General features: G+C 46.2%; 1 protein-coding gene across 4 annotated transcripts in view; it reads left to right on the top strand.

Annotated features, from left to right (window-relative positions):
• The window catches only part of LOC119965284 (rho GTPase-activating protein 26-like), a 243,658-nt gene that overhangs the window by 129,707 nt on the left and 100,582 nt on the right, over positions 1-13,369 (top strand). For all 4 annotated transcript variants that reach the window (XM_038795809.1, XM_038795807.1, XM_038795810.1 and 1 more), the window contains exon 14: positions 1,795-1,869. In XM_038795809.1, coding sequence (XP_038651737.1) covers positions 1,795-1,869 — 75 coding nt within the window. The remainder of the gene's footprint in view (positions 1-1,794; positions 1,870-13,369) is intronic.

Genomic DNA, 13,369 nt, shown 5'->3' on the forward strand with positions numbered 1-13,369 from the left:
GGCTGGTGGGGAGGACGGAGGCCCAGCAGCCACTGGACTTTGACTGTGGGTCAACCCCTTTAAAGGGGATTTCTAATGGAGGTGCCCTTGCCCATCCTCTCACCTGAGTCCAGGCCCATTCTTTTTCGCGCTTCCCCCATGCCAAGTAAATCTTCCCACCAGTCTAAAAATTGAGGTTGAGTGGGAAATGGCCCTTAAGTGGCCAATTATTGGGGCAAGAGCGGGCTACCCATCCGAGGCCTTGCCCGCCCCAGCATAAATTGAAGCGTGGTCGTGGTAGGTGGGAACTCTGAGGGAATCCCTTCAATTTTATATTCTTCTACCCACCTAAAAACCTGCCAGCAGGGCAGTGTGAAATTTTCATTGGGGTCTATTTGAACTTGACTGAATTCAAATGGCCCTGCTGAGTTTGGATTTTGCTTATGTGTGAGTCATGCCACCTTTCAACTACTGTCGAAAATGGGGATGAACTTCTGGATCTGGGTCCCTCCCACCAATTTGGAAGGTCTGTGGATCCTCCTCAGCTCCACAAAGCTCTGCGCCTCCGCACAACTTGCTTTCCTACCTATTTTTGTACACGAATATACAAACAATACAAAACTTTGTATCAGAAAATTTGGCTACAATAGTTGGTCCCTTCATCCAAGTTATTAGCATAAACTGTAAATCGTTGAGTTCCACCACAGATCCCTGCAGCATTCCACTAGTCACAAGCTCAAAATGACCAGTTTATTTATTTTTTTATAAATTTAGATTACCCAATTATTTTTTCCAATTAAGGGGCAATTTAGCATGGCCAATCCACCTACTCTGCACATTTTTGGATTGTGGGGGCGAAACCCACGCAGACACGGGGAGAATGTGCAAACTCCACACGGACAGTGACCCAGAGCCGGGATCGAACCTGGGACCTCAGCGCCGTGAGGCGGTTGTGCTAACCACTAGGCCACCGTGCTGCCCGAAATGACCAGTTTATAGTTGATCGTGACTGTTTCCTGGAAGTTAGCCGATTCTCTATTTGTGCTAATATATCCCCCCCCCCCCCCGCCCCCCCGGCCCCCACCACCATAAGTTCTTAGCTTCTACAGTAACCTTTTTATGTGGCACCTGATCGAATGCCATTTGGAAATCCAAAAGCTCCAAGCCTAGTGGATCCCCTATATCCACCCTGTTCGTTACATCTTCAAAGAGCTCTTATAAATTTTTCAAATTTTCTTTTTCACAAAAGCACATGCACTCTGCTTGATTGTTTGTATTATCTCATGCTACCACCTTTAATAATGGATTTTAGCATTTTCCCAATGAGGGATGTTAGCTATAGTTTCCTGATTTATGCTTCCCTCCTTTCTTGAAAAATGGTGTTATATTTGAGGCTTTCCAGTTCACTGGGGCTTTTCCAGAATCTAGGGGATTTTGGAAGATTACAACCAATGTATTTACCATGACCCTCTTGGGGACCAATGCTCACTTTAGCGACTCTTTTACTTTTTATATACTTTTTACTGTTTTTTTTGTATATCTTACTACTATTCTCTCATCCTCCAATTTCTCCCTCTATTTTTTTCAGTCATTAACTTGTGAGCATGCATATACAAAGCTACCTCAACAAGCCGGCTTGAACATATGAATGTATAGCCAATTTAAAATGCCAAAAACTTATGTAATTAAAAAATCTAATTTAAGTTGTAACTGGTAATTGCTGATTTATGATAATTGTAGATTTCAAAAACAGTGATGCTAGAGGCTCAGCTTGATAAATCAGCAACAGATTTTTTTCTCTCTACTTTAAAACAGGAATAAATGAGCAGGGCCTGTACCGAATAGCTGGTGTTAACTCGCGAGTTCAGAAACTATTGGGTTTACTAATGGGTAAGTACTGTTCTTGATTTCCTATTCTATCTGTGCATATCTGTAAATGGCAGGTTCAATTTATTTCTTTACTTAATTCAAATTGTATATCTCATCCTCAATCTGTGACTTATAGGTTGTAAAAACAGGACTTCTGTTAATTCTGTTGGTGCACAAGCTCCCAAACAAACTCAGAAGTACTTGATGGGATAGATGGCCTCAATCTGCAATTGAGGTGTTAATTGCACAAGTTTTCTGAACTGAAGTTATGGGTCATGTTTCCACTCATTCATTTGTATAATTGAAATATAGGCTGCGGTCTACCGGCCTCGCCGCCCCCGACTCAAGACGAGACGAAGCTGGAAATCTCATTAAAACTCGCGAGGTGTTGCAATCTGGATCCCGCCCATTTGAGGTCAGGATCCGGATTTGCATATTCAAGTGTGCAGTTAGGCTCACCTGAATATGCTCTCACTAGAATGTAACTCCCGTGCCTCGAAGACCCCGAGTGAGCGCCATTGGTCGTGCTCTGGGAAGGGTGGTACCTGGCACCCCTGATTCCACCTGGGCACTGGCACTGCTAGCCTGGCACCCTGGCAGTGCCACCCAGTGACAAATGCGGCCTCAGCAGGGTGTTCCTCGCCAAGGCCCATAAATGAAGCAGAGTTCCGTTTAATAGCGGGGTCGTTCTTGGCGCTGCAAGCACCGGGAAACACCTGGCTAAACGGGCCCGACATGAGACTCTGTTTTATTTCCGTTAAATCGCGTCCATAGCTTTCCATGAACCAATGCAACCAGGCCAGATTTTAAACCAATTTTTTTCCATCGCATTGCAAATTATTTTTTGATACTTTAAAAGTGGCTGTCTGATGCAGTTTTATTAATCCAGAATCAGAATTGTTATGGCACAGTTCGAGATCATTCGGCCCATCATGCCTGCACAGCTGAGAACTTGCTTTTACAAAAAAAGGATTCATCTTGAGAGTCTTGACCTCCACCTAAACAACTGAAAGTACTCTTTAGTCATTTAAAAATGTAAAAACTTTTGAAATGTGGAGTAAAATAACTGAACATCAAGATCTTCTTTAAAGGGCTGCAAAAGGGAAATAGAAACACATGGCGAATAATTTGAGCTTGAGCATTTTGTGAGGGAGGCCAGTTTCCAACATCATTTCTTTTTAAACCAGCACAAGAGATCGAGGTTGTAGCATCGTGGGTCAGACCTACCTTTGGGCAAAGAACTCCAGAAGAAGAAGAAAAGGTTTAAAAAGTAAGGAAATGACTCTGCGTCGGGATCAGAGTGGTGAAAGGACATGGGGGATGGTGGCGCCGAATTGCGAGCCTACCCCCATCCAATCTGGATCCCGCACAGACTTATTAAATATTGGCACTGGTGTTCTGAAGTGAAGTTGCCAGTTGACTTCAGTCATCAATGTTCGTTGATTTAAAACAGACTTAAATGCATGTTCCACTGGTCAGCTCAATTTCTGAAAAACCAACTGATGAAGCAGCTGCAAATGACTGTGCTGCAGAATCCTTGTGCATTTAATGGTTGTGATTTTCCAATCCTGTTAAGCCCTGCAACCAGGGGAGAAGTGCTAGGTTGGCACTGCAAAGGGGCAGGCCGGAGGGGTGAAGAACCTATAGGGAGGCTCATTGGGAGGCCAGCGATCTTTCTGGGGGATTTGATGCCAGCGATCCTCGAGAGAGGCAGGGCTTGATTCCGGCGATCACTGATGGTGGTGGGGAAGGGGCCTTTTCTTTCATTTTGAGATCAGGGCGCCCATCTCTGTGGAGCCGGGCTTGCTGGCATCTTTAGGCCTCACCCTTCACTCTGATTGCGCAAAACACGTCCGCTTCTAACAAATGACAAAGTCTGGGAAGGTGTTGATGGAAAACCTGCCTGTTTCTCTAGGGAGAAATTTGCCAGCTTTCAGTCAGAACCTTATACTTTGTACGCAATCTTGTCAGAATTTAGCTAAGTGTCAGACTCACTCAGAAAACTGGCGTGGAACTCTCCAATTCCACAGACCGATTTGCTCATGGAATCTTAAGCCTCCTTGCCAAAGAAACTGAGTGGGCGTAGTTTACGGCATCACTCTAGCAGGGCGTGGCATCACAGGGCTGCGAACCGGCACCAAAGAGATTGGAGCGCCCTTTAAGAATGGCGCCTCAGCCAGCTCCACAGCTAAACAGCCCCAGCACGCATCATAGAGGTCTCAGGGATTCCCCACTACCACCACCACCCCCTGGGCATTCATCGCAAGTATTCCATCCGCCCACCTCTGCCTTTCATTGCTGGCACCCCCCACCCCCACCCCTCGACATTTATCGCTCGCATACCGCCTCCCTGCGCCCCCACACCAACATCACTGGCCCCGTCTTCCTCTCAGATCTCTGGCATCAACGTCCCAAGATTCCTCCCCACCCAGCGCACATCCTAGCACCCTCCCCATTGGTTTGCCACTAGGGTCTGCTCTTGGCACTGCCCCAGCACAGGTTGGCACTGCCAGGTTGACTGCCAACTGTTAGTCCTATCCTGTGTCCCTGGCACATCCTGTGCATGTTCCTCTACTCCCCTCCCCCTGGGGCTATATTTACCTCTGCGCCTTCAGCAGGATACCCCCTGACTGCCTCATGCTTGGCACAACCTGTTCTAAACATCACTTACATGATGTCACGTCGACGAGATCTGATTATTTAGTGAGAGGGGTTCATTTGGCAGAGGACCACTAATAATATTTAAGTGTATAAAAATTTATTAAAATGAGGTCATGCCCTTTGTGAATGTGACGTCGCAGCAAAGGGGTGGGGAAAATCAAGGAATGCGATCGCTCCGGCGGAAATTGTGTTTCCCGATTCTCGTGAGATTTTCTGCCCTCGCCGCCAATCCCGCAGGTAGTGTGTGTGGCCTTAAGGTTCCGCCCCTTGCCAAATTTTGGGAAAATTCTGGCCAATATATTTCACGTTTAACTTCAAGTGAATTGTGTAAATGGTGCATACGTAATAATTATGGAGCTGCACGTTAATTAAGATTGGTGCAGTTTGGCATCATTTGCGACCAAAAAAGGAAGCATTGATTCCTGTCAGTGTTCCCACGAATGTGCTGTGGACAGTCTGTTTTTCCTTTAAGATTGCTGCATGGGCAGATTTGCAGGGGACGCTGCTTGTGGTAGACTCCTGCCTTAGAACATTCTTGATTGTTGCATGGTTGTGCACCCAGGCAGCTCAAAGATGCAGCTTAGAGGGAACATTGTTTTTATTATAGTTACAATGGGTATTTAGTGCAAATGCATATTTTTTGAAAATCTGAAAACTTGAAACAAATATTGACATGCTGGAAATTTGCAACACATCAGTCAGCAAGATAAACCAGGAGCCAGATTTTTACTGGTAGGTAATTTGAGGCTGGAAATTTCCCGACTGGGCATATCTGCAGCAGTTTAAAGGGTTCGTTTCATCCAATTTTCACTCTAGGAAGTGGGGATAGGATAGAGTTAATCCTGGAGGCTGGTTGTAAGGGGCCATGGGAGCAGATGAGTGCTGGGGTGAGCTGGTTAAAAGGCTTGCCTCAGTTCTCATGGCTTTGTCCCAGTTGTTTTAGAAGCTGTCTCATCCTCACCCCCACCCACTCTCCATGCTGCCTCATGCCTAAGTTATAAAGAGAGATTGGATAGGCTCGAGTTGTTTTCTCGGTCACAGAGAAGACTGAGGGGTGACCTGATTGAGGTGTACAAGATTATGAAGGGCATGGACAGGATTGATAGGGAACAGCTGTTCCCCTTAGTTGAAGGGTCAATTATGACGGGACACAAGTTCAAAGTGAGGTTTCGGAGGATTTCAGGAAAATCCTTTCTACCCAGAGAGTGGTGACAGTTTGGAATGCACTGCCTGTGAGGGTGGTAGAGGCGGGATGCCTCACATCCTTTAAAAAGTACCTGGATGAGTACTTGGCACGCCATATCATTTAAGGCTATGGACCAAGTGCTGGCAAGTGGGATTAGGTAAGTGGGTCACGGCCTTTCATGTGTCGGTGCAGACCCGATGGGCTGAAGGGCCTCTCTTCTGCACTGTAGTATTCTCTGTGATTCTGCAATGCCTCTATGTTACCTTCGTAACTACTACTCAGTATCCACTGTGGGCAGAGTTCAAGAGCCGTGTGTAGATGAAAACAAATCAAACTTCTAAAATATAACAGAACTTTCAATCCTACACGATTAATACTGCAAACAAACTTTTGATGAAACCCATTCAAATATTTTAAATCTCCTCAAGTGGTCAATATGTTTAAAAAAGAAAAACAATTTCGCTATCACATTAAAGATAGCTAATCCTTGAATCGCTGCTTTAAACTGTCAGTCAAAATGAGAACTTTAATCCCTTTTGTAGTTTTTGAAACTCAACCAAACATTCATAATTCATAAATAACTGAAATGTAATAACAGTCCTTGGGAAACTTTAACACAGAGCTATAATGAAACTTTATGAACAGATGGTAATGATCTTTCCTGACCAACACCAAATGGCCTGTCAATATCAAAGCAGCTCAACAGAGGGTATTTTTAACTCTTGACAATTTCAGCTTTTTTTCATGTTTAAAGGGCCAGGGATTTAAAATGCATCCAATTATGACACTTAAATAGCCCTTATTGACCCTAACAGGCTTTTACATTTAGTCCATAAATTTGTGAATCCCACACTGGGCTATGGCCGTTGAAACAATGAAAGTCCAGCCTGTTGAACTCACCACTAATTTTAAAGGCCCAGCTGATTTTGGGGTTCCCACCTGTGAGATTCACACCCGCCAGCAAAAATGGGAACTGTGGATAGAACCTCTGCATCCAGGTCCCACTTACTATTTTTTAAATTCTCTAGAGTTGGTCTAATTCCATGAAAATCTAACCCTAGGTTCCATGATTATTTTGTCAGAATTGAAAACAAAATGTTTTTTTTTTAAACTGGATAAGGGACTGGTTAAGAGATGAGTAGTTACCCAAGTAGAGCTGAAATGGATGAGCTAAGTGAGGTATAAAGTGCTTCAGACAAAATTGCTATTTGATAAAAAGGGAACTTTTATTGAGGAACTGGAAAGACATTAAATGAATGTGCAAATAGGGAATATGATGGTCAGGAATCACCATCTCCTCTCATGCCACATAACCAAAACAAGCAAGTAAGTGGAAAAAATGGATACCTTAGAGAAGAAAAAAACAGGCCAATAATAAATTTCATGGGTCCAAAATTGGGAAATAATAATCTTTAGGATTGTCGCAAGTAGGCTTACATTAATACTGTAATGAAGTTACTGCGAAAATCTCCTAGTCGCCACACTCCAACACCTGTTTGGGTTCACGGAGGGGGAATTCAAAATGTCCAATTCACCTAACAGCACAACTTTGGGGACTTGAAGGAGGAAACCGGGCACCCAGGGGAAAACCCACACAGTCACGGGGAGAACGTGCTGACTCCGCACAGGCAGTGGCCCAAGTGGGAATTGAACCTGGGACTCTGGCGCTGTGAAGTAACACTGTGCTACTGTGCCGCCCTTGGCAAAATGACATGACAATACCATGGTTGAGATTTCAGATGCTTTGACACATCAGAGAGGGGGAAAGTTACTTAGACTCTGTGTTTCAGGAGGCAGTCACACTCCTTCGATTAATTACCTTGAATTCGGCCCTTGGTGAGGGGAGGAGGATGTGACTATGAGTGAGGCAGGTGGAGGGATCCAGGAGGTAGGGTTGCAGGAACCTCAGCCCTTGTCCTTGTCCAACGGGTTCTAAATTCTTGCTCACTGTCTGGATGAGTGTGGGGGCTGTTGGGCTGATGAGCAAACTGACCACAGCACTGTGGTGCAGGGAGCCATTTAATTGGGAGAGAGAAGAGAAATGTAGACATAATCGGGGATAATATAGTTAGGGGCATAGACACTGTTCTCTGTGACCATGATCGAGAGTCCTGAAGGTCCTGTTGCCTTGCTGGTGCCAGGTTCTGGGATATCTCATCTGGGCAACAGAGGAACTTGGAGTGGGAGGGGAAAAATCCAGTTGTCGTGATCCACGTTGGCACCAATGACATAGGTAGAGCAAAGATAGAGGTTCTGCTGAGGTAATATAAGCAGCTAGGGAGTAAATTGTAAGCATAACCAAAAAGGTTATAGTCTCCTGATTACCATCTGAGGCACAAACTAATTGGCATATGGTCAATAAGATTAAAGAGGTAAATGCGTGCCTCAAAGGTTGGTGTGGGAGGAATGGGTTCAAATTCATGGGACATTGGCATCAGTAATGGTGAATCATGAATCATGTTGGGGCCAGAGTTCTGACGAATCACATAACTAGGACTGTAGATAGGGCTTTAAACTAAATGTTTGTTTGGGGGGGGGGGGGGGGGGGGGGGGGGGGGTCAATTGCACGGAAAATTAGAAATCAAAATTAAAGGAGACGGTAGGAGTTCAAATTAGTGATGAGGCTGATTGCTGCCAGAAAATAAAAGGGAAGGACAGAACGTGTGAACGTCAAATTGCACCAAGGAATCATACAAGAGTCGGGAAATTTGATGAGCAAACTGACCACAGCACAGCCTTTAGAATAAATTTTAAAGGTTTTATGTCTGAATGCACAAAACTTTCAGATCAAAATTGACGAGTTGACAGTGCAAAGGGATATGATTTGGTGCCGATTACTGAGACATGTTTGCAAGGAGATGAGGTCTGGGAGTTGAATATCCAAGGGATTCAGTATTTTGGAAGGATAGATCAAAAGGAAAAGGAGGTGGTGTAGCTTTGTTAGTAAAGGAGGGGGTCAGTGCTGCAGTGAGAAATTATTATAATGGCACTGGAGATCAAAACATAGAATATGTCTGGGTAGAAATAGGAAATAGCAAAGGAAAGAAGCACCTGGTGGGAGTAATCTATAGGTCCCCAAACAGTAGTTCTGCAGTCGGACACAGTATAAACCAAGAAATATTGGGGGCTTGTAAGAAAGGTACGACAGTAATCATGGGTGATTGTAATATGCATATAGACTGGATTAATCAAATTGGAAAGAGTAGCCTTGAGGGAGAGTTCAAGTTATATTAGAGATTGTTTCTTGAAGCAACTAACCCTGGAATCAACCAGGGAGCAGGCTATTCTTGTTTTGATGTTGTGAAATGAGGAGGGGTTAATTAATTGTCTCGTAGTTAAGGATCCTCTGGGGAAGAGTTGTCATAGCATTATAAAATTTCAAATTCAGTTCGAGGGTGAGAAACTGGAGTCCCACACCAGATTTGTGCAGTTAAACAAAGATAATTACATAGGCATGAGGACAGATTTGGCCCGAGTGGACTGGGCAAGAAGACTAAAAGGTAGGATAGTTGATGAGCAGCGACAGTTTTAGGAGATATTCAATTCCTCCCAACTAAAATATATTCCAGAGAGGAAGACATATTATTAGAGGGGAAAAACATCCATGGCTAAGCAAGGAAGTTAAAGATAACGTAAAGTTAAAAACTAAGGCATACTATATTGCAACGGCCAGTGGCAGGTTGGAAGATTGGAAAACTTTTAAAGATCAACACAGGGTTACTAAAAAAGTTATATAAAGAACAAAGGTGAATTATTAAATAAAACTAGCGCATAGTATAAAACATAGTAGCAAAATCTTCTATAAGTATATAAATGGGAAGAGAGTGCTAAAGTGAATGTTTATCCTTTGGAGGATCAGACTGGAGAATTAATTGTAGGGAACACAGAAATGACAAAGACCCTAAATCAATATTTTGCCTCGGTTTGCACAGTGGAGGACTCTAGTACCATTCCAATACTAACAGGTAATGCAGAGGTAATAGAAAGGAAGGAACTTAGAACAATCACCATTATAGAGAAAAAGTACTGAACAAATTATTGGGGTTGAAGGCAGACAAGTCCCCAGGGCCTGATGACCTACATCCTAGGGTGTTAAAGGAAGTGGCAGGGGATATAGTGGATCGGTTGGTTATAATATTCCAAAATTCCTTGGATGCGGAAAATGATCCAGTAGATTGAAGAAATGCTAATCTAATGTATTCAAAAAGGGAGGCACGCAGAAAGTAGGAAACAATAGGCCAGTTTGTTTAACATCTGTCATTGGGAAATTGTTAAAATCCATTAGTAAGGAAGTAATAACAGGACATTTGGAAAGTCAAAACACAATCCATCAGTCAGCATGGTTTTATGAACAGTAAATCGTGATTGACTAATTTGCTAAAATTCTTCGAAGATTTAATGAGCCAAGTGGATAATGGGGATCCCGTAGTATATCTGGACTTCGAGAAGGCATTTCATAAGGTGCTGCACAAAGGTTAATACACAAGGTAAGATCACATGGGGTTAGGGGTAATTTATTAACTTGGGTCGAAGACTGGCTAATCGACAGAAGGCAGCGATTCAGGATAAATGGTTTTTTTTTCTGGTTGGCAAGATGTAACAAGTGAGGTGTCACAGGGTTCAGTTCTCGGGGGCCCAACTATTTACGGTATACATTAATGTCTTGGATGCCAGGATCGAAGGATGAGAAACTACTTCTCACAGTGGGTGGTGTATTTGTGGAACTCGCTGTCCCATAGTGCGGTGGAATCTGAGTGGTTAAATGATTTCAAGAAGGAGATATATTTCTGATTTTAAAAACGGGTTAAAGGGATGTGTGCAACAGGTGGGGAGGTGGATTTGAGACCAGGGAGAGATCCGCCATGATCTGATTGAATGGCGGAGAAGGCTCAAAGGGCTGAATTGCCTCCTTCTGCTCCTAATTCTTATGTTCCTATAGAGGGCTGGTTTAGCTCAGTGGGCTAGACAGCTGGTTTGTGATGCAGAACAAGGCCAGCAGTGCGGGTTCAATTCCCGTACCAGCGTACCCGAACAGGCGCCAGAATGTGGCGACTAGGGGCTTTTCACAGTAACGTCACACTTGTGACAATAAAAGGTTATTATTATTATAGGTATTGTAGCCAAATTTGCAGATGACACTAAAATAGGTGGGTTAGAAATAGGTAAGTTGCAATGAGAAAATACTAAATTTAAAATGGATATAGATAGGTTAGGTGAGTGGGCCAAAATTAGGCAGATGGAATTTAATGTGGATAAGTGTGAAGTTGTCCATTTTGGTCGGAACCATGGAAAGGGAACTTATTATCTAAATTGAGAGAAATGGTGCAGAGGGATCAGGATGTCCTCATGCATGAATTGCAGAAAACTATTACGCTGGTATAGCAGGTAATAAGGGAGGCAAATGGAATTTTTGCATTTATAGCTAAAGGAATAGAGTATAAAAGCAGGGAAGTGTTGCGACAACTGTACAAGACATTAGTGAGACCATACCTGGAGCACTGTGACAGTTTTGTTGAGGGGGGATGTAGTTGCATGAGAGGCAGTTCAGAGGAGTTTCACTAGATTGATTCCACAGATGAGGAATTTGTCTTCTGGAGAGAGATTGAGCAGGTTATGCATATACTCTCGAGTTCAGAATAATGAGAACAGTTCTAATTGAGGTATATAACATGATAAAGGTTATTGACAAAGTAGACGTAGAGCAGATGCTTTCTCTTCTGGGACAATCTAGAATGAGAAGTCATAGTTTTAGGTAATATTTAGAGCTGAGATGAGGAAAAATTCCGCCACCTAACAGAGTCCTCCCCCCCCAAACAGAGTCCTCCCCCCCCCAACAGAGTCCTTCCCCCCCGTAACAGAGTCCTTCCCCCCCGTAACAGAGTCCTTCCCCCCGTAACAGAGTCCTCCCCCCCCGTAACAGAGGTCCTCCCCCCCCCCGTAACAGAGTCCTCCCCCCCGTAACAGAGTCCTCCCCCCCGTAACAGAGTCCTCCCCCCCCCGTACAGAGTCCTCCCCCCCCCGTAACAGAGTCCTCCCCCCCGTAACAGAGCGCTCCCCCCCCCGTAACAGAGTCCTCCCCCCCCGTAACAGAGTCCTCCCCCCGTAACAGAGTCCTCCCCCCGTAACAGAGTCCTCCCCCCCCCGTGACAGAGTCCTCCCCCCCCGTAGCAGAGTCCTCCCCCCCGTAGCAGAGTCCTCCCCCCCCCCGTAACAGAGTCCTCCCCCCCCGTAACAGAGTCCTCCCCCCCCGTAACAGAGTCCTCCCCCCCCGTAACAGAGTCCTCCCCCCCGTAACAGAGTCCTCCCCCCCGTAACAGAGTCCTCCCCCCCGTAACAGAGTCCTCCCCCCCCGTAGCAGAGTCCTCCCCCCCCCCCGTAAACAGAGTCCTCCCCCCCCGTAACAGAGTCCTCCCCCCCCGTAACAGAGTCCTCCCCCCCCCGTAACAGAGTCCTCCCCCCCCGTAACAGAGTCCTCCCCCCCGTAACAGAGTCCTCCCCCCCCGTAACAGAGTCCTCCCCCCCCCGTAACAGAGTCCTCCCCCCCCCCCCGTAACAGAGTCCTCCCCCCCGTAACAGAGTCCTCCCCCCCCGTAACAGAGTCCTCCCCCCCCGTAACAGAGTCCTCCCCCCCCGTAACAGAGTCCTCCCCCCCCGTAACAGAGTCCTCCCCCCCCGTAACAGAGTCCTCCCCCCCGTAACAGAGTCCTCCCCCCCCCCCGTAACAGAGTCCTCCCCCCCCGTAACAGAGTCCTCCCCCCCCCCGTAACAGAGTCCTCCCCCCCCCCGTAACAGAGTCCTCCCCCCGTAACAGAGTCCTCCCCCCCGTAACAGAGTCCTCCCCCCCGTAACAGAGTCCTCCCCCCCCTATAAGAGTCCTCCCCCCCCCCGTAACAGAGTCCTCCCCCCCGTAACAGAGTCCTCCCCCCCGTAACAGAGTCCTCCCCCAACAAACAGAGTCCTCCCCCAACAAACAGAGTCCTCCCCCAACAAACAGAGTCCTCCCCCAACAAACAGAGTCCTCCCCCAACAAACAGAGTCCTCCCCCCGTAAGAGTCCCCCCCGCCTCCCCCCGTAACAGAGTCCCCCCCGCCTCCCCCCGTAACAGAGTCGTCCCCCCCCCCCCCGTAACAGAGGTCCCGCCGCCCGATAGAGTCCTCCCAACCCCCCCCCCCCCGGACAGAGTCGTCGCCGCCGCCCCTACTAACGGAGTCTGTATCAAAGCAGGATAATTGAGATACATTCAAGCGTGAAGGGAAATATTAGTAAACAAACCCCAAGTTTTATGTTTCACATATTTAAATTCAGAAATGATTAGTGCTTTAAGGAATAAAACTGAATTGTTAGTTAATTTTCAGTGCCAGAGAGGTTGGGATGGGAATAATTAACACATCATAACAGCGTACTCGTGCTTGTAGGGGGCAATTCTCCAATATTGGTCCCAAGAGTTCGCGCTGTCGTGAACGCTGTCGTGTTTCATGACGGCGCGAACCGGGGACCTGTTCTGTACGATTCCACGGGGTGAACCACTCCAGCCTCCTTACGCCGCGCCAACCCGCACATGCACAGTTGGGCCGCGCTAACTTGTGCATGCGCGGGGAACTTCTTTTGCGCGCCGGCCCCGACCAACATGGGGTCGGTGTTCAGGGGCCGGCCCCGCCAGGAAGTAGGCCCCGG

This window comes from Scyliorhinus canicula, chromosome 4, assembly GCF_902713615.1.
Source record: "Scyliorhinus canicula chromosome 4, sScyCan1.1, whole genome shotgun sequence".
Lineage (NCBI taxonomy): Eukaryota > Metazoa > Chordata > Chondrichthyes > Carcharhiniformes > Scyliorhinidae > Scyliorhinus > Scyliorhinus canicula.